The sequence below is a fragment of the Xyrauchen texanus genome, chromosome 3, assembly GCF_025860055.1.
Source record: "Xyrauchen texanus isolate HMW12.3.18 chromosome 3, RBS_HiC_50CHRs, whole genome shotgun sequence".
Classification (NCBI taxonomy): Eukaryota; Metazoa; Chordata; class Actinopteri; order Cypriniformes; family Catostomidae; genus Xyrauchen; species Xyrauchen texanus.
The window spans coordinates 44,570,177-44,592,873 of NC_068278.1; the positions used below are offsets into that span (position 1 = coordinate 44,570,177).

General features: G+C 36.6%; 1 protein-coding gene across 3 annotated transcripts in view; it reads left to right on the plus strand.

Annotated features, from left to right (window-relative positions):
- Positions 1–22,697, plus strand: part of LOC127633673 (MAP7 domain-containing protein 2-like) — a 32,891-nt gene that overhangs the window by 6,182 nt on the left and 4,012 nt on the right. For 2 of the 3 annotated variants that reach the window (XM_052112921.1, XM_052112930.1), the window contains exons 6-16: positions 529–628; positions 1,922–2,017; positions 10,018–10,127; positions 11,065–11,180; positions 11,349–11,779; positions 13,269–13,419; positions 13,642–13,822; positions 15,698–15,802; positions 15,996–16,043; positions 16,209–16,251; positions 21,110–21,923. In XM_052112921.1, coding sequence (XP_051968881.1) covers positions 529–628; positions 1,922–2,017; positions 10,018–10,127; positions 11,065–11,180; positions 11,349–11,779; positions 13,269–13,419; positions 13,642–13,822; positions 15,698–15,802; positions 15,996–16,043; positions 16,209–16,251; positions 21,110–21,923 — 2,195 coding nt within the window. The remainder of the gene's footprint in view (positions 1–528; positions 629–1,921; positions 2,018–10,017; positions 10,128–11,064; positions 11,181–11,348; positions 11,780–13,268; positions 13,420–13,641; positions 13,823–15,697; positions 15,803–15,995; positions 16,044–16,208; positions 16,252–21,109; positions 21,924–22,697) is intronic. The other variant, XM_052112939.1, reaches the window with a different exon arrangement.

A 22,697-nucleotide genomic window follows, 5' to 3' on the forward strand; every position in this document is an offset into this window, starting at 1 on the left:
GATTGTCCCACTTCAATTGTAAGTGCCTCACTGTAACCTAGATTATTTGCTCTTTATTTTGAAGAAAAAGGAGTGGCAAGTGAAAATAATTTTTTGAGGTAATCAATATTATGCCACAAATGCTGTCGATTGAGCTTAACTTGTATTGAACCCATAATATTTCTTTAAGGATTGCATTAGTAGGGTCAATTGTGGTAATTTAGGACATCGGATATTGTGGGAAACCTACGTTTTGGTGTTTACATTTCTTGCTCCATCACAAGCAAGTCTGTGTTAACTTGACAGTATTCTAGCTAGGTTGTCATGTGGTATATGCTGATTATGCTCATGAGGTTGTACGATTGTAATTGGTATTATGGGTAGTGTAGATGATCAAGCTAAAAATAGCTTCAGTGCATTTACCTGCTCCCACGAGCCTCATGGAATGGTGTGAAGAATCACTTCAGTGGGAGTGCTGATGTAGTTGGTGTAAATGGCTGTTGTTGAAGTGAGTGTCTGGTGTTTCTCGTGCTGGAATGGCACACACAGGAGCGTCTGGAGGCTCTTATGAGAAGGTCACTGGAGCGCAGTATGCAGCTGGAGAACAGGAATAGACGCTGGGCCTGGGGTCCCAACGGCCCCACTCAAGGTGAGTGTAATGCACACCCATTACACTGGACAGGGAAAAAGAGAAACATGGAGGGGAGTCTAAATAATTATGGAAAAATGAGTATAGAAGAATACAGGAGACGTTGTTGCAATGCAGTGCAAGCATAGTATGCACACATAATAATACCTTTAAAGACGTAGAGGTTGAAATGTAATGGAAGGTTTATTATGCTCTGCCTACATTTTGAACATACGTCAGATTTCTCATTCATATGTCATTAAACTCTTGTTCATAACCGCATGACTTTACATGCTTTTGAATGTAAAACTACATTACTGAATTTCATGTGACATCTGGGCTTTCTCTTCTTCCTTTTGAAAGTGTCTTTACACTTTTAAAGCTTTACAATGAGGCAGCATATGTTAAGATGCTTTTGTAAAGGTGGTGTGCTGCTGCAGTGCAGTCTCCTTGTGGTCGAATGATTTTCAACTGGCCTTTAGGACACAGTGTTACGAGAGCTCAGGTTTCATAATTCAGCTCATCAGAGAGGAAGGACAGGCTGGCATGAGTGACTCAGCACTTTCTCTCTGCTGAGCCTCTGCCTGTTGGTTTGAATTAGATTCAAGGAGATTAATTAGTTAGAAAATTGGCTATTGATTGGAGCTTTTAGTTTTAAGAAGCAGGAGAAGCTTAGAAAAAAAACTGGCATGTGTGTAATATTTATGAAGGCTTTCATTTATCCAAATCATTGTCATTAATAACATTTAGTTAAAAAGGAACTGAATGTTGTTTTTCAATGGCTGGTTTTTCCATTTATTTTATTTTCAGCCAGAATAAAGAATTATTTTATGATTTTTAGACACACCTTCAGTTAACTCCCACCTTTAGATTTAGAGGTGTTTTTTGACTCTTGTGATATTGTTGTACATGTTAAATACAGCTCATGAAGTGGCAAAATATCTCAAATGAAAAACAAACCCTAGTAGCTGTTACCTTTTGTCTGATATTGTGTGTGAACTAGTTATTGAGAAAACATAATTTAAGGACTTGAACATGAAAGTTTGTTCTGGAAATGTATGTGTGTTTAAGTGAATGAAAGAATTTGAGTGTGTTTGAAGTCAGATCAGCCTAGCTCTTCAGCCTTGCTCATTTTGTCTGGCTGCCATGCTTTTTAGAGAATGCAAGAGAATGTGGTGGAAAGTGTTCAGGTGTCTGTGCTTAGATACACACACCAATCCGAACACACATCATATACACTTCACCTGAGAGTGGTCAGTCTGTCCATAATGCTCTACTCTTTCTGCTGTGCTCTGCCCTTACCCCGTCGCCCAGGTGACTGGGAGAATGCCCCGCCTCCTCTCTCTGCTGCCACCGCCTTGCCCCATGACCTCGCTGCCCCCTCTCCTGCTGCCATCGAATCAGGCAACGGTATGAACCCTAGCTGGCCTTCTCTCGCCACCTCTTCCCTCCTGTTCGCTTGGAATGACACAATATTCCTTCAGTCTTTGTATCCATCCCAAAACTCTAAACCAGCCTGCTCTCCTTCCCTGGTTCCTGCTTGAGTACTTACAAAAGCTTTGCTTAACTTGCATATCCAAATGTAATCAAGCAAACTACAGTCTCAGAAAAGAGACTGTCCAAAATACTATATAGATCATTTTGAAAAGACCAGCTTTGTTGTGTTTTGGATGCTGGTGTCCTAGCCAGCAAGACACCCTTGGTCAAACAGCTTCAACAGAAAGGCCATTCTTTTTAACTTTAAAAACAACAATTTGGAAAAGTGGTCTACCTGCTAGACCAGTATCAAACCAGCAGTGTTGTAGTCAAGTCACTAGATCTCAAGTCCGAGTCAAGTCAGAGTCCTCACTGCTCAAGTCTGAGTCCAAGTCACCATTACTGTGTCTGAGTCGAGTCCAGTTGCCAATAACTGCATACAAATCTGAGTTACGAATCCTTGTCTATGTCATCAAATATGCAAAAAAAAAAAAATCACAATTCTGTTACCATTTTAAGTTTATTGGCACACACATTCAGCTTCTCAAAGTGTATTTTATAAGAAACAATACACACAATAACAATACCATCTCTGTAGATTTTTCTTCTTAATATTAATTGAATGTTTGATATTGCTTGTTTTCTTTATTTGTTCTTATTTTAGTACTAACTTTTTCTTTGTCTTGAATAATTACTTAATTACATAAAATTCTTTAGTTTTGAGTGAAAGCAAAGGTGATCCACGTGTGAGAGCAGAGATTCTCGCTCACACAAACGGTACATGGCATGACATGCAGTAGCGGTTTTAACCACCACGCAAAGCATGCAATTGCATAGGACTCCGGATGTCGGAAGCCCCCGGCCCGAGTAGGAAAGCTCTGAAAAAACTGCTTGAGGTGACATGTTGTCTGTCTGTGGCCTCAGAGCGGTTCATGAAACCGCCGGGTTCGGGACAGTAGCACTTTAGGTTAGGGGTTGATATTGATATAAAAAAATATGAACAGGCCTTCCAAACTTGTTTCGCCCACGCGTGCTCACTCACACATATACGTACAAACGGATGCGTGATCTAGTTTGGTGATCCCCCCGCTCGAAAACCCTTTTGGGCATGACCAACGAACACCTAGCACCCCCCACACCCTTTTTTATCACTGTATTGTGGAAAAACTGGAAAACATGCATTAATGATCTTTTAACTAGATTTTTATTTTATTAAACATTTTGAATGTACTTGGCTACAATGGCTGATAGGAAGAATTCAAAATTATGATTTCAGATATATTTTGTCTTTTTTTTGCAAATTTGTTTTGAAAAGGGGCTGTGTTGGTCGGTTGCTTGGAGCCTCAGAAATCATAAACCTGCCACTGATGCATGTGAATTCATGTCATAAAAGGGTAGAATGCAAAAAAAGGCTAAAGCACATAACTGTTAATCAGAAGGTTGCTGGTTGGATCCCCATGGCCAGCACCATTGTGTCCTTGAGCAAGGCAGTCCAGGTTGCTCCGGGGGGGGATTGTCCCTGTAATGAGTGCACTGTAAGTCGCTTTGGATAAAAGCGTCTGCCAAATACATAAATGTAAATGTAAGTCAGAAGGCACCCATGATCGAAGTCTGAGTCATTAGTGTTCAAGTACGAGACATGTCACAAATGATCAATATCACGACTCGAGTCAGAGTCCTGGACTCATATACTACAACACTGCAAACCAGTATTAGCTAGCATAAATCATCTTGAACCAGCATTGAAATTCATGCTGGTCTAAGCTGGCCTTTTCAAAAGAGAAATAGCTGGCTTGACCCTAACTTGAAAGTGTTTTCACAAAAGAGCCAGCAAGATAAGGGGTTAGCAAGTGGAGGCTGATTTCAAGTATAAAAATGTGTCCAGTATTTGTTGTTTCTGAGCTACTCACCTATCCAATCCATATGCAGCTATACATGCCTAATCTGAATGTACAGTGTCCTGAAAAAGTATTCAGACTCATAATTGACTCTTTTACTGAATTAAAAATCCTTCACTGAAAAAAGGTTTGAAAAAAAGTTCTCTGCAATAGTTTTTTTTCCCGGTCCCACTTTAAATAAGCTGTCTTTAACTACTACAAATACAATGTACTTATTCTGTAACTACATGTTGGTCTTCAAAATTCTCACATGATTCTCATTTGTTGTTGCTGCTGAGTTTGAGGTATAGGTAGCCTTAAGAGTAGTGTTTGGGGTTAGGTTTTGGATAAGGACTAGGGTAGGGTTAGGTTTAGGATTAGGGGTAAGGTTAACAGTGCAACTAAAGATGTAATTAAATGCATGTATTTTAAAAGTAAATTTCTTCTCCACTATACACAATAAGTAAATTGTATATACATAATAAGTACATTGTATCAAATGCTTAAGTGCATAGTAGTTAAAGACACTTTATATAAAGTGGGTAATTTTTACTATTAGAAAATATTCTTGGAATTCAAAAACTGAAATATGCTGTATGCATAAATATTTATTTGTTCCAATATGGTCGCATATAATCAGGTGTACTATGCCTAATTTTTTTTTTTCAAAATAATTTTCACATGGCTTGTTGTATGTATCACTGTAGTTCCCTGGTGAAATAAAGACTAGAAACACTGCAATAGCAACAAATCAAAAGTAAAATGGCAGAATATCAGCTCATTAACTTTATTTTCACTCTGTTTCTCACACAATGCGTTCTTATAAAAAAAAGTTCACTATAGCGCATTTCTTGTAAGGTGATACAGTTTAACGTCTGCATGACATAACTCGACACTGTTTATTCAGTGTGCACATGCTTTGAAGCTTGAGTGTTATTGGTTGGCAAAATACATTTAAAAAAAGTCTGAATGTCTTTGTGCTGTGACTTTCTGGGTGTTTTGTATTGATTGTGAGTGTACTGTCCACTAACAATGTCGCATTCAGTACTTTAATCACAATTACTGTACATAGTTCTTTGGATAATATGCCTTGATGACATCTTGCTGTTTAGAAGTGTGTGTTTATCTTCCAGTGCATGTTTATAAGTTCATAGTTTGTCTTTCCTTTCTGATCTCAGTTGATTTATTAAATATATTCAAGAGGGCACAGTTACATTAACATATAAAGACACAAACATTCATGCATACATCACACTTGGCATTATCATCCTATCATCATTATATCTCAATTATGGTTCTGATGCAATAAAGAAACTTTATTAATTTGATTGCATCTTGTGATATTAGTCTCTTTTTCGATTTACATTAACATACAAAACAAATTGTCAGTAGCTTATATGTTAAAAAAAGAGGCTTTGGACACACCTCTCCAAATACATCCCTCTATCTTTCCATTCATATTCATGTTGTTGCTGTCCCATTCATCCCTTCCTCTTTTCCCCTTCATTCTGTCTGTCCCTCCATCCCTTTCTCTGTCAGCCCATCCTTATCACCTGAATACTCTGGACAAAACAAAAGTGAATCGCCTCCTCATACATACACACTCCTCAATGGCTCACTGTAACAGTTCTGCAGAGCTGCACGTGTCCTGTATCCACTGCAAAGGTAACACACACACACACACACACACACACACACACACACACACACACACACACACACACACACACACACACACACACACACACACACACACTCTTGTTGTGTTTCCATGTTTTATGGGGACTTTCCATAGACATAATGGTTTTTATACTGTACAAACTTTATATTCTATCCCCTAAACCTAACCCTACCCCTAAACCTAACCCTCACAGAAAACTTTCTGCATTTTTACTTTTTCAAAAAACATAATTTAGTATGATTTATAAGCTGTTTTCCTCATGGGGACCAACAAAATGTCCCCACAAGGTCAAAAATTTAGGGTTTTACTATCCTTATGGGGACATTTGGTCCCCACAAAGTGATAAATACACGCTCACACACACACACACACACACACACACACACACACACACACACACACACACACACACACACACACACACACACACACACACACACACACATGTTGTGTTTCCATGTTTTATGGGGACTTTCCATAGACATAATGGTTTTTATACTGTACAAACTTTATATTCTATTCCCTAAACCTAACCCTACCCCTAAACCTAACCCTCACAGAAAACTTTCTGCATTTTTACATTTTCAAAAACATAATTTAGTATGATTTATAAGCTGTTTTCCTCATGGGGACCAACAAAATGTCCCCACAAGGTCAAAAAGTTCGGGTTTTACTATCCTTATGGGGACATTTGGTCCCCACAAAGTGATAAATACACGCTCACACATACACACACACACACACACACACACACACACACACACACAAACTCTCCACAACAGGTGCATTATATACATGCCTAAAAGCAAGCACATTTAAAGCTTGACAGGAACTGTGCACAGTGGTAAACTACATTAAAGATTTTCTAAGTGACTTTTTAAAAAATGACCTAACTACCTAACACACCTGCATAGGCTCTGTACAGGAAACAAGTATTTGGGTATGAGTCTTTTGTTCATCTGACACTGTCACAAAATATCTGAGATGGAGGACTAAAACGCAGAAATGCAAAAAAAAGGCTTTATTAAGCAAACTACAAAAATGCATCATAAACCTCTCACAGTGGAAAGAAAAAGGCTAACCTAAAACAGGACTGTAATTTAACTAGAACACAGGTAAACAAGTTAGGGGCAGGGTTCAGCAGCATGGGAGGAGGATCCAGGACAGGGTTTCTTTTCTTCGTGGCCAAGGATGCGGGCAGATGAACAGCCTCCGTCACCAAGGACTATGGCAGTGACAGAGGAATGGTCTTCATGGTCAAATGTGCTGGCACTAACTGGGGAAGACCTCCGTGGCTGTGAGCACTGGCAGCTACTGGGGAACGGCCTAAGTTAGAACCGATAACTAAGTTGGGGAGTACCTGCCGATAATGATTAATCAACCGATAGTTTTTAAAATTTATACTAAATGAAAAATCTAAGTAAAATAGTCCTGAACTTTATTACAAAAATAAACAGTACTGACTGAACCATGAAAATGTATTGCACATTTATAAATTAAATAAACAAATAAATATTAATATATATGAACTAATATTCAAATTTTAAAGATTTTTAAATTGACATGGTTTCCTTAGTCCACAAGAGGGCGCAATAAATACATAGTACATATAATATTTTGTACAGTTGTATGAAGAGTAGCAATATTCCCAGATATCAGCTGAACTCTGTGGTGAAGCGGCTCAGACTATGAGCCCAGGCTAGCGGCTGTTCAATCAGATGGAACAAATGGAGCGACGGAACACATTTCCAAGTTGAACATCTTTCCTGACAAAGCATTTAAACAAGTCATTGCTTAATCTGAGAAGCACTTATAAGAAAGCAAGATGCAATGGCCGAAGACCTCCACCAACTGTAAGGGGCAGATCACACTGAACGCTTTTGCAACCATTTATTTTTGTTTTTCTATGCAGTGGTGGATTTAGGCATGGGTGACATGGGCAGTCGCCCAGGGCGGCACCTTGCGGTCAACAACTTTGCCCCCCCACACACCCCAAACCACCCCTTGTGTGTATTTTTGTCACATTGCTCTAACCGTTTCAGGTGATGCTTTACGTTAGCGTAAACATACTGCTGTGTTCTACTAATGTAGCATCTAGTCAACAAATAAATTACTTTATAATGATATATGACAACATGTACCGTATACATACCTTTTCATGTTACACTCCACGCAGAGTGTAACCTGTCAAACAAACACCACAAGGCATCAGTAAAGTGATTTTTTTCATCAGTAAATTTTTATTTCACCTCTAAAAGGCCACTCTCATACTGTATAACGACAGTGGAAAACTATCGGTGTGGATTTTTGCCGATAACCGATGATATGACCAGTGCTGATTAACTGGCAAAACCGATATATCATTCTACCTCTAGTTGATGTGACAAGTGACAGGTGCATTTACTTACATTTTACACATGGCAGAGAATATTTTGAAAAAACTTCCTGCATTAAATACATGAAAATAATTAATCATGACAATTCATATGATTTTTAAAGAGGTCTGGGAGGGTTACTTTTAAAAGTATTCAGCTACAGATTACAGAATACATGCTGTAAAATGTCATTTGTAATGTATTCCGTTAGATTGCTGAATATCAGCAACGTAATCGAAATACTTTGGATTAAAAATTCTCTCACTTGTTTTGACTATAAACAATTAAATAAAGTAAGAAAATTAACTTAAAAAAAACATGAAAAAAAGCATGTATCTTATGCAGTTTCGCTACTCAAGTAAATTTATCTTGTTTTAAGGCTTTTATATATTTTAACAGAAAACAATATTTAAATTCTTATTAAGAATAAGATTTTTGCAGTACACTTTTGCTCTAATATTAAAGGTCTTACTAAAGAAAAACATTTATGCACTAACGTGCATTTTCTTATAGAATTAATAAAGTATAATCGTGTCTGGTAACGGATGCATGTAAAGGCAAGAAGTAGCATTTTAGCTAAATGTTCACATGACTATTTACAATTTAACTATTTTTGCTACTCGAAATTTCAAACCCCCAAAGAGTGTACACAAATACATACTTTTTTGATCATATGTGGATTCTCTTCATAGAATGAGGCAGAAAATATATTATCTGTAGTTGTATATACGATGTTAAAGGCTACATTTGTTTGCATTTCTTGTAAAAAAAAAAAATACCTTAATCACATAAAATACATTAATAAGGCATGTAATCATGTATTTATTGGATTCATGTTTCATCTGTCAAAGCATTTCTAATAGTTTTTTAAGCTGTAGAAACATTATGTAGCTCCTCTATTAAGCTCGCATGGGAAAGTTCCTCAATGACATCATAACCAGCTTTTCATTCACAAAAGTATGAACTTGTATGAATGTAACACATCATAACAAAGTGTTTCACTGCAGTTCAAACACTCCTCGGATCACATCATTTATATGAATAAATGTTTTACAACTGAATAGTCTAAAATTAAATGAAACAAATGTCAATAAAACGCAAAGTAATATCTTCATTAATCAAAAGAATTTTTGAATGTAACTGTATTCTGATTATCGATTATTTAAATTGTTACAGTTACAAATATTTTGTGTTTTAAATACGTAATCCTGTTACATGTACATTATTCTGTTACTCCCAAACCCTGTGTTTAATGGAATTTATTGTCACACTGACATGTATTGATCATGATACAAACAGCTGCAAAACACTGAACTCTAAGCTGTAAAGAGAAAAATTAACAACCAATAATTGTAACTCGTGAACAAATCATTTGTATTCTACGTTGAGCCTAGTAGCGGTCACGTGACAAATGAACAAAAGACACAACTGGGAGGTGAATTAATCATTTCTGTTTCCTGTAGAGCCTGTGTGGCTCTCACGTGACAAATAAATGAAAGACTCAGATCTGAAGACCCAGTCAGAAGGTGAACTAATCATTTCTGTTTCCTGTAGAGCCTATACGGCTGTCACGTGACAAACAAATTATTGGCTTGAATAAAGATTTGTTCATTTTGCTTAACAAGATTCAAAGATCCAAGTCAGTGAACTGAAGGTGCTGTAGAGATCAAAAAAGGAACAATGCTTTTTTAGCCAATCAGAAAACACAACAAGGTTGTGTCTTTGGAGAGTGGGCATATGGTTAAAGGGATGGGGGTGAAGTGATCTAAATGTCTCAAATCACTTACAGCACATTTGACTGTTTGTTTATTCCACTGAATTACGTTTTTTATTTGTTTGTTTATTTTTGTTGTGTTGGTTAGGATAATGAGAGGGTGGATGTGTATGTGCGTTCAAGTGGTTAAGTGTTTTCTGTCAGTTCATAGTGTGTGGGTACGAATGAAACGGGTAGGCTGACAAACTGTTTTGACTGGGGAATGTTCCATGCTTCTTCCTGTGCAGTGCCCTCCAGTCCCCACAGGTCACCATACCGAGGGTCACCCAGCCGCCGCAGAACCAATGCAATGCCAGAGGAGTCCATTGGAGCTATAAGTGCCCCCAATACTCCTAAGGTCAGAACAGATATATAATAGACTCCAAAAAATAAGCTTGCCTCTCCTATTCAACATTTAATCAAACAGATCTTACAATTGAGAGGGGTACCTTTCTGAACAACTGCTTTACTAAAGTTGTCAACCTTTTCACCATAAACAGGACATGTATTGCCACATATGGTAAACTTTGTAAATGAAATGCCATAATAATGTTGCTGTTGTCATAACAACCAGCATGCATCTTTTCGCAGTGCACGAGAATCAACACAGTAGGCAATATTTTGCCAAAAATGTAACATTCAAGCAAGTGATATATTGTTTTCTTCTATTGTGACTCCTGTGTAAATAGTTATACCCTTTATATGCCACAATAATTAACGTGTAAACTCTGCTTTCATATCATAGCATGAGAGAGACCCTTGGAAAACTGACTTTTGCCATTTTCAAAAACTGTTGCAATTTTTATGAAAATGTAATGCAAAAGTAATGCTAAATAGTAATTATGTAAAATAATAAGTTACTTTTCTTACTAGTTTGATATTTAAATTGGCATAAAAGAAATGATCTCTCACTGTTTAGATGGTCAAAGTACTAAGTCAGTCAATAGCAAAGTTGTTGGCCCGCGCTAAGAAAATGTGGTGAGTCTGATCTTTCAGTGCACGTGAAAATTATAACTTGCAAAGTAGCATATATCTGCATATTATCTAATGTGGATTCAGTTTGCTTATGTGTGTTTGCTGATTTCTGTGACGTCATAAAATATGCATGTACTTGTACATACATTCATGTAACAACATATCCACACTGCCATGGTATTCCTCCCCTGTCTCACGTTTGGGTGGTAAAAAGTCAGTAAACCTACTAAATACTGAGTGACTTTAGATTCATGTATGACTCGCACACAGACAAGCAGATACAAACACTCACTTTTATGTGTTATTTGGATTTTGAGCAGAAGGAGAGATTGCTTAGAGAAAGAAGAACTGGCTCTTCGGCCACAGGTTCACCAGTGAGACGAGCTAAATCTCCTGCTGATGTCACCCGGCGCTCTGCCTCACCCGGCACACCAAAGTAAGATATACCTACATATATACGTACCATACCAAAGTAACACTGAAATGCACCCACACATCCTGTACATCTAAGGTGCTGACACAGTTACCTCCAGTTAATTACATTTTATTCAGTGAAGTGCTGACTATAAGCATCTGAATCAGCTATTTGTTTGTTCGGTTGTAGGTTATTGCCTAAGAGTCGTACTCAGTCACCCTCTACAATGTGGCAATATCCACAATCCCCTATGAAACACAGACCTGTAACATCGGTCAATGACAGTGACAAGAAGACAGAAGACAAGGTCATGGACAAACAAGCTGAGGACGGCAAAAGTCAGGACATTAAGGAAGGCAGGTCTGTTAAGGCTGAGGTCCATCAGAACAAAAGCTCAAACAATGAAAGTTTGGCTAAGGCAGCAAAACTGGAGACATCTGTTTCTAGTACTCCAACTCCAGAGAGGAGAACACTGAAGATAGAGAGCTCCAGTAACGGTGCAAAGGAGAAGAAAAGTGTAGTTATGGAAAATCAAGAAAAAAAGAATGGCAAGATGGAGACCCCTGAGAAAAAACTCCTTAAATCAAGCTATAATGATGTGACTGCTGACAAGTTTGCAGGTGCGTCTGAAACTTTAACTAGAAATTACCCACTTAAATATATTAGTATCTTATTTGTAATGGCTGTAAGTCTACCTCAGACAGGCTGTTTAACCATTCAAGCTCACCAAGAAAAAATTTATTATCAAAATGTTAATTACTACAGTTGTCACGATTCCCTTGTTGTCTGCCCTGTGTTTCACTAGTGATGGCAGTGATGAGGGCCGGGAATTGTGGGAAGTGTAGTTTTTGACAAAGACTAGTGAAACACAGGGAAGACAACAAGGGAATCGTGACAACAGTCTTGACCAACACAAAATAGGTATCGTTTTAAATCTTTGAAGCTGTACTTTACAATGACAATCAGACAAATCAGAATTGTTCCGTTTTGATAATTTAGTAATAATTTTGCACTGTACATACAGTTATATTGTAATCTTTAAAAACATCATACTGATTAAATAGCCATGTTTCATATGTCGTTGGAAAGCTTTCAATGAGTAGAATACAACCTGCCTATTTGTTCTACCCATTGACAAAAATATAGTGAGTGATAGCTAAGAATATATCTTTTACATACATGTTGCATATAAACAGGTGTTGCTTTTGAACCGCATTTTCACTTTTTCAAAAAAATAAACAGATCATAAAATATCACATACCATTACATAGAAGATGGGATATTCATTAAAAGAGCCCACATTATGTAATCGGATGCATGGATCATTAGATAATCCACACAAAGCACAATGTGAACACAGCACATAATGTGCTATCTGGCTAAAAACACATAAGCTTGATAAATTATGTAGTAAGTTGCCCAGCATCATGTAAAGCTAAACCAATCGTATAAGGATTTATATCGCTGCAACTAGTGGTGGAAGTCATCCAAATATGGGCAGAGAGTATTGTTCACTCTAATTACACAAGGCCACCAGGAGATGGAGCCAAGTACATGACACAGACATGATGATGGCTCAGATGACACAGAATGGAACTGAAGGAGATCTCATTACTCATGCCTGTATGCTTTGGAGAGAGAGCATGCCTTTAGTCATTGTTGTATTTACACGTGTAATTAGTCTTACGTACAATTATTTTGTTTTATTTGTTTGGAGAGTATATTGAATACTTGGAGGCATTTTTGTAAACCAGGGTTAATTATTTTTGTATTGCTATAACTTAATTGCTTAGACATATCAACACCAAATTGTTCTCAGATAGAAGTGACATGCTTGGGAACAAAACAGATGTTTTTTTAAGACCTACGTTATTTACACCCTGATATATAATGTAAAATCAAGTGTTTTTGTGATTTTGCAAAAGTTAAAATGGTTCTTTAGTTAGAAGCCTTTAATTTTAGACATGACACTAAAACAGGAAATCTTTAAAAACACCTTCAGAGCTTAAAGGGTTAAACTCATGTTAACCACAAATGATTTGTTCACTCTAAAATCACATAAATCTTATTTTAAATAACACATACTTTTCTTGATTTACTCTCTCACAGATCCTTCACCTGTGAACCCTGCTGGCAAGATGGTTGTTGGAACAACAGATGCTGAGGAGGCATCACGTCTGCTTGCAGAACGCAGACGCTTGGCCAGAGTACTGAAAGAACAGGAGGAGAAACAGCGCAGGGAACTGGAGGAGCAGGAGAAGTAAGTGTTTGTGTATTTTTGTGAACTACTAGTATATGAAGTGTTCAGTGCCTGTTGAATATGACTCATCCACAACAGTATAATAAGTATGCATATGATGCTGCCCTGCAAATTTGATAGTAAATTGTTTGAGTTTCCGGCATTTATGCAGGTGCTGTATGTTTTTGACCATTGTGTGTGTGTGTGTGTGTGTGCACGCGTGCGCACGTGTGTGTGTGTTAGACTAAAAGCTGAGCAGCTTAAGAAGAAGCAGCTGGAGGAAAGAGCCCAACAGGAAGAAAAGGCTCGTCAATTAGAGGAGGAGAAATACAGACAACAACAACTACAGACAAAGAGAGAGGTGGAGGAGAAAAAAGAAAAAGAGAGAAAAGAGAAAGTGCTCCAGGCACAGATGGAGAAAGAGGTCAGAAGGTTTAAAGTGAAATTCATGAACCTTCTCAGTCGGTGTACCAATTTGTTTTTATTTGCAATTAATTACAAAAGGTAAATACCAACAACAAACTCCAAACAATAAGTCACTGTACATATGTGATATACACAAAACCACACAAAATAACTGTTAATTCGCACAGCTCGTTTGAAGAAACTTTAAAGTTTACTGAAACTAAACAAAACTGCTAGCCAACCATCAAGCACCCTTCCTCTTCTCAGCATTTCTTTCTTTCTAAAAAACATTAGCTGTATCCCAAAATTATGCACTATACACTTACAGAATACAATGTTGTGTTGCCACTCAGTTCAACACTTATATCTAAATTAATGATCATATTCATAAAGGGTAGGTGATGATAAAAAATGTAACTCACATTTGTAAGGTGCTGTCTTTGCGCCATTTGCCACATTCTTCATTAACCTTGTTTCCATCCACATTTCACGCTGTTTTGTTATCGACAAAGGGAAAATGTGTAAAAAAATATGTTTGTGAAATTTGCCGTCTTCTGTTTGTTTCCATTCAAATGTCCTTTTTTCGATATAAATGGTGTGTGTAATGACGTCATGCTTAAAAAAACGGTCTGCCCCTAAGCTGTTTCCATACAGAAATGTGTGTATATCGCTAATTGTGTACCTTTCGCCTACCAGATGTCCCTGAATTTTTTCCCCACAAAGTCTTTGTAAAATGGGGAGAGAATTGAGACAATTCATTGAAATTAGCCAGCTTACTGTCCGTGGCTGTGGGGATCGAACCAGCGACCTTCTGATTAACAGTTATGTGCTTTAGCTTATGTGCTTGAGCCCACTACGCCACCATCGCTCCAGATAGTTTGTAATTTAAAACATCTTCGTGCACAGAAATTACGTTTTTTGTATTGTCGGCTAATTTCATGACTGCAGTCTATTATTTTGAATGGTGTGGAAAAGAAACTTAAATAAATAAACGGATCGCTACCACAATAAAGTTAATCGCAAAGAGTGGCCATTAATTTGTTCTCCGTGCCCTTGGCGATGACAGGTGCATGATACATATGAGATATTTGTGTTGGCACTCCTGCAAGTGTCATGACGCAGATGTGCAGCATCCGATCTGTGCAGGTATGCCATTAAGACCAAACCATAATAGTGGGACTGATGCGTCACGGACAATAAACTGACTTTTAAGGATGTAAACCTTGTCGTCATGATTAACACAGGCAAACGATTGGTGTAAATTCTGTCATGTGACACTACATTTTTGCGTTAATGCCAATTTTCTCGACAAAAAGTGTTTCCAAACCAGTTTTTCACTACATTTCAACTAGCAACTTGGAGTTTATGCACTAGAGTTAAATGGAAAAATATTATGTCAACGCTTGTGGAATTGTAGCGATAGTTTACGTTTCTATCAGCTATATCAGTATACATTTTGATGCGGTACACCTTTTGTCACAAAAAACCCTTGTATGGAAACTAGTTATTGTTTGCAATTGTTTTGTAAGACCAGCATTGCAGCCAGGTAACTCCGCCCTTCTGCTACGTACAGCAAGCCATGAGAACTGAGTGCATGAAGTGTCCAACATACCACACTTTGTTTTGGCAGTTGAAGAAGTAAATCATCCGAGTACTCCTTGTACACTTCTTTTTGTTGCATTTCAGTGGAAACATACTACTTGCACTAATTACAATACAAAATGGCATAGAGTAGTGCAGAAGTGTGCAGGTTGGGACGCAACTATTATTTTTTTACTCCTGTGGGGAATGCCACATTTTTCTGCAGGATTGCTCACTTGATCAAACAATCAATCAATCAATCAGTCAATCAGTAATCTGCTCAACCTTTCGGTTGTGTCTGTATGTTTAATAGAAAGTGGAGGCTGAGATGCATGCTCAGAAGAATGCAGAGCGAAATCGTCATGAGAGAGAACTTGTTAAACAACAGGAAGAACAGGAGAGACAACAGCGAAAAAAGGTAAATATTTAATTGTAATCATCAATATATAAAGCCCTTAATTTATAAATCCCACCTACATAAACTTAAGAAGGGTAAGCAGTGGAAATAACGGCTATGTTTGCAAAATTTTATTTGGGAATTTACAAAAATCAACATTTAAGGTGTTTAAAAGGACAAATAAGTGAAATATGTACATCTTTTCTTTTTTTAGAGAATTGATGAGATAATGAAGAGAACCAGGAAAAGTGACGAGATGAAGGTATCAGTAAAAAACCTTTAATCACTTAAATTAGGTAAAGGAGTGTACAGCTGGGACAAATGCATACATGGATTACCATTAGACATAAATAGCACTTTTTTTTGTCAGGTAGAGAGAGTGAAAATGATTCCTCTCAAAGTAAGAATAACCTCCATATTCACACAGAGAGAAGATAGCAAGGAGCCCGGATCCCCTGTCTCTCCTCCAGGTAGGTGCTCTTTCTATTCATCTTTCTCTTCCTTCCTCTCTCACACACTCTCTTTTTCTCTCGTTCACACAACACATACTTAAAAACATACTTATTTTGGGATAGTTTAGATAACAGGCATTTGACTGAAAGGGTGAATACAGGTGTAAATCAGTCAGTGGAAAGGAGGCGAGAACCGGCTTTTCAATATAATTAATGGTTTAATATCAAACTTAAACAGACACACATATGACGGACATGTCCGTTAATGATCTCTTTCTCCCGCACCACTGTCTGTCATTGGCCTTTATCCATCCCGGAGGCTTAATTAGCCTGATAAGGGACCGGGTAGGAATAATCACAACCCGGCCCCGCCCTTCGCCCTGCCACAACAGGTAAAGTGGGAAACCTTCATTTAAATATTATAATTATTATAATCATTGCGTATATTCTTTCATTACTAAAAACATAAAAAAATCAGCATTAAATTCTTATTAAAGAATTTATTTCTTCCTTTTGGAAAACAAAAGGAGATGTTAGATGTGCAAAATGACATCCTCAGTCATCATTCACTTTCAATACATGAAAAAAAATGCAATGAAAGTGAATTGACTGCTCATGACTGAAGCTAACATTCTGTCAAACATCTCAATTGTGTTCCACGGAGGACAGAAGTTCATACTGTTTTGGAACAACATAAGAGGGAATAAATTATGACAGAATTTCTATTTTGATTGAACTATCCCTTGAAGTTCATCATAAAGTAGTATTAGATCACATTGATGTAGAGATTTGGAGTATATATTAACAACAATGTAAATGAAAAATGATCAGAAGTGTCTCACTTTACCTGTATTCACCATATCTATCTATGCAGCTAATGATAGATACCCATAGCACTATGCATTTAGGTTTTCCTGCTTTGTAGGTTAAGATTTACTACTGCCAGTTAATCATTTGATGTCAGATAGCTCTTGGGACAAATGTGTATATACCTGCAGTGTGTCAGCAGGCCTGCTGGTAGTTTTCCATCCTTTGCAGCATCTATAGCATCTTCGGGAAAGGGGGGCAGGGGATCATATTCCCTGTGTCATAGGTTATGTTCAAGGTTATCTATTCTAGGACTGCTCACACTATATTTAGCCTGCTGCAAATCATGGTTTTTGACTTTGGTTCATTTTGACTTTTGGTTCCTTACATTCATTAGGTCATGGATAAAGCGTGCACAATACACAGTATCTTAAATGTTTTATCTTATTTTATTGTTTCTGCATTTGATTGCAATATACTGTATGGGAAGTATAATTTATGTGATCATATTTTGTTACGTAATTGGATGAATCAACTAATCTATTTCAGATTAATTCATTTCAGATATATCTATTATATCAGATATAGTACCAAATCTATTTCAGATATAAAATCTGTAAACAAAATTGATAACACTTTACAATAAGGTTCCATTCATTAACATTATTTATTGTATAAGTTTTCATGATCAAACAATGAACAATATAATTTTTAAAGCATTCATTAATCTTAGTTAATGATAGTTAATAAAAATACATTGTTAGTTAATGTGCCTTCATGCCTTCCCAAATGTGTATGACTTTCTTTCTTCTGCTGAACACAAAGATTTTTAGAATAATATTTCAGCTCTGTAGATTCATTTAAAACAAGTGAATGTTGACCTTTGAAGCTCCAAAAATCACATAAAGACAGCATAAAAGTAAACCATATGACTCCAGTGTTCTATGTCTTAGTAAATCTATGTCTTCTGAACTGATGCAATAACTTTGGGTGATTCAGATCAATATTTAAATCCCTTTTTTTTTTTTTTTTTACCATAAATCTCCACTTTCACTTTCAGAATGTGAAAGTGGAGATTTTTTATTTTTTTTAAACTACTCAAATATTGTTTTGTCTTTTCACCCACATCATATTGCTTCGGAAGATATGGATTTAACCTATGCAATCATATGGATTACTTTTATGCTGCCTTAATGTGATTTTTGGAGCTTGAAAGGTCTGCATTCAGTTGCATTGTATGGAAATATAAAGTGGAAATATTCTTCTACAAATCTTCATTTGTGATCTGCAGTAGAAAGAAAGTCATACACATCAGGGATGGCAAGAGAGTGAGTAAACGATGAGAGAATTTTCATTTTTGGTTGAACTATCCCTTAAACTAATGTCAACTAATACAACTTTTGATGAAACATTTTTGTATTAGTATATGTTGAAACTAACATTAACCAAGATTAGTAAATGCTGTAAAAGTATTGTTCATTGTTAGTTCATGTTAACAAATGGAACCTGACTTTGTCTGTTATGCTCAAAGTGCATGACCCTTATTGAATATTGCATTTTTTATATGGTTCATTCAACAATCACTAAACCAGAAATAAGACAACAGAACAAGAACATTTATGTAAAGATATCCCTATTATGTATTCTCAAATATATGGTAATCACAAAAAAACAGGTAACTGTAATCCGTTACATTTACATGAAAACCATCATAATCAGATTGCAGTTACATTCAAAAATGGGATTACTGTCAGGATTACAAGTTTTAATTTCTGACAAAAGAAATAGTGAATTTTCCTGACAAAGTGATGCAGGCAGCTGTTTGTTTAGAGCAGTGTTTCCCAACCACTGTGATGAGGCACACTAGTGTTGGTGTGCCGTGGAAAATGATCAAATTCCACAAAATAAATAAATGCATGAAAATCTCCTCACCTTTCGGAGAAATTTGACGTTTTGAAACCATAATCGGTCACTTTTGTGATTGTGAAGAGCAATGATTAATGTGCAAAAGTGAGTGATATTTATACACGTTAAGGGTTTTTCACGTGACTAGCGTCAGCGCTGCAGAATACATGAAGTCTACAAAGTGACTTTACACTAAAGTGTTTTCACACACACGTTTTTGCTTCACCAATAATGTCTTTGAGAGTACTAAGCAACAAGAAATATTAAATATCACCTTATCGTTTACGAATATCAGAGATCCCAGTTATTGAACTAAATTAAATTCACCAAGAAAATGCTTCGACCTAAACATAAAGTCATTTTATTACTTTCTGCTATAAAGCAAATGCAAGCTTTTTTCTCTCTTTCAAATACGTTTCAAAGTTTATTGTGCACACCTCCCACTTAAAATGAAAATGTGAATGAAAATAAAAGCTATTAAATGTCTTATTATCATTAAAATATGGAAAGTAAAATGATGGATAATTTTACGACCCTGTCCGTCAAAATGATGGACGATGAGAAAGTCTAACGCAAGCACTTTATGTGACTTGTTTTTTGTTGTTGTTTTTTTACATAGGCAAATTTCAAACATTACAAGTAAACATGCTACTAAGATGGACAGAAATCATGGATAAGTTCTTGAAAAGGAAAAATATTGAAGATGGTTAGCCTATGTGGTATAGTGGTGTGCCGTATATTTTTTTTTAGTCATAAAAAGTCTGCTGTGGCAGAAATAAGGTTGGGAAACACTGGTTAAAAGTGAGAGATGTGCACTCTCTTCGGCTTCTCTCCCATGACTCACATTGCCTACTGTCGCATGCGCAAATAATACCTGTCACACATCAGCACTCTGCTCTCGAGGCAGACATTGCTGGTACGGCATAGAAATCCCCTAGTTTGCATGGTTGCAAATGGGAACTGTACTATATTAGCCAGGACATCCTTTATGTTGTTCTGTTCTGTACTGAAGCTGAAAAAATGTAAGAAAAAAGTTTTGAAAACAACAGTAAAAAAATCAACTGAAAATAATAAATAAATAAATAAATAATACCCCTAGAAAACCTGCTATGACTTTCTCTCATTTTGCACCTCTCACGATTTTGCATCCCTGATCATTATTAACAAATCCAAATTGTATATATTTCCAAATTAATTGAAAATGTGTTTTAAGTTCTTAGAAAATAAAGTTAAATGAAGAATGTATCTGATTTTGATAAATTATTGTTGAGAACAGTTCAAATGTCTGGGTGAGGTATCAACACTTTAGCTAATTAGCAATAAGTAATTGAAAAGACACTAAAAGTTTCAATCTGTTTTCATCTATTCTTTAAAACTAAAATACTCCTTGAACATAAAAATAAACATAGAAATCAGCCATAAACTGATAGTTGCTGATGTTTTACTTTGGATCACAAGCAAGCAGAGGAAAGACACTCTCCAGCATTTAATTATGACAATAATAACTATGATGATGATGGTAACGTGTGATCTACCTATTGTAGAGAGTCTGAAGTTAATGAATAGTGTAAATTACAATTCCCTATACACACTAACTGCAATAAATGGTAGAATTACACTTTGCAGTGTTTTAGAATCTGAGGTATATCCTTCAGATTTAGTTTAATATTAATCAAGCCATAAATCATTGCATCTGTTCTGATTGTATTTGCTTTGAGATTTTCTTTTTCTGTAGCAGATAGAGAACTCACCTGATTTCTTTAAAAATACTGAGTTGTTCTACATTAACAGCTCACTATCTGTTTTCTTGGTAGGGTGCAGTGTATATATTTATTTTCCTTAGATATAATAACAGCTAGCTACAAGAGTACTCATAATATTACTCAAACATTTTCTGTTTGCATTCAATGCATAATTTAAAGTTTTAGAGATCAGATTGATTTTATCTTTGATATTGCTATAATTGGATTACGTTACTGATTACATATATTGTTAAGTAATCTGTAACAGATTGCATTTTAAAAAAGTAACCCTCCCAAACCTGATTATGTTCAAATGTTAGCGAAAGCTTTCCTATCTATTGCAGAATAATTTCAGAAGTTGAGATAATAAATCACGGTCCGTTATTGTAACAGTAGTATACAAGACCTATTTTTCAATTCAGGTGGAGTCCATTCATCCTCGAGTGCAAGTGCTGAAGTCAACTCGCAGGCGAACCTTATCCACACAACCGCTGCATCAAACATACAGGCAAATGTTCAATCACATGGCCAGACTGTCGGGAAAAGACCAGAGAGTACGAATGGACAGGTTAAGTCATCTGCTCACATATCCCCAAAAAAACCCTTTTCAAATGGCCAGATGAACACTGACCTCACTGTGGTGAAAACAGAAGAGAAAGGAAAAGTAAATGAAGAAAATACAAAGACTATCCGACAAGAGAGTGAACAGATGAAGACTCACAATTTCCAAGTGAAAGGAGAGGCAAAAAGTCAGGTTAACCGAGAAGACACGTCATCAGCAAAAGTGCAGGTATCCCCACTGAAGAGCTCCTCTCAAAACACAGTAGTGAAGGTACCTTCAAATGTACCCACTATCAATGCACAGGAAGGTAATCTGTTAAAGCAGGAGAACAACTTAACCAATGGAAAAAGTCAAACTATCACTCAGGTGGCCAGTAACCAAGTGAAACTACAGCTCACCGAACAAATAAATAAAGTGGCCACAGCTCAGGGACCCAAGAAGGATAGCACTGTGAAGAAATCCGATATCTCTCATGCAAAAGGACAGAGTGTCCAGGGGAGCTTGACGGTAACTATCCCACAAGCAATGACTGGTGGACATACAGTAACACCCTCTTTCTTGACCACATTGCCAGAAACAAAACATCCACTCCCTCTTATTCATCTGGACACTTTGGAAGGCAAGAGTGGAGTGGCTGAGGATTGTGCAGATGAAGTGCAGTTCATGAAGGTTAGGTGAGTTTGACACAATAACTGCATCAATATACCCTGTACACTGGACCTACACTGAACAGGTAGGAACTACATCACAGAAAACTAAAGATAAAAATAAAATGAAATAAAACATGTGCACTTTAATGATTGTTATTTACATACAATAATAGTTAACAATTTGCAGCACTGGCCTCCTCCTTTGATATCATCTCCATCTCCACAATTTCTGTGTACTTTAATCATAACTGATACCATGTTTATACTCATCAGGGTTTATAGGCACACTTTGAACACTTTAGAAGACTATAGATTATTATTATTATTATTATTATTATTTGTTATCTTAAAGGGATAGTTCATCCAAAATTTATATTTTCTCATCATTAACTCACACTCATGCCATCCCAGATTGGTATAAATATATTCTGCTGAACACAAATGAAGTTTTTTATAAAAAATATCTCAGCTCTGTTGGTCCATACAATGCAAGTGAATGGTGGTCAAAACTTTGAAGGTCCAAAAAGCATATAAAGGCAACATGAAAGTAATCAATATGACTCCAGTGGCTAAATCCGAATCTTCAGAAGTGATACAATTGGTGTAAAGAAACAGATCAATTTTACTATAAATATCCACTTTCACTTTCCCTTCCACATTCTTCTTCTTTAGGTTTTTTTGTGATTTGTGATCTGCCATTCTCTGTTGACCTCTCTCATTGACAAGGTGTTTCCATCTGCAGAACTGCCCCTCTGCTTTTTGTTTTTGGCACCATTCGGAGTAAATTCTAGAGACTGT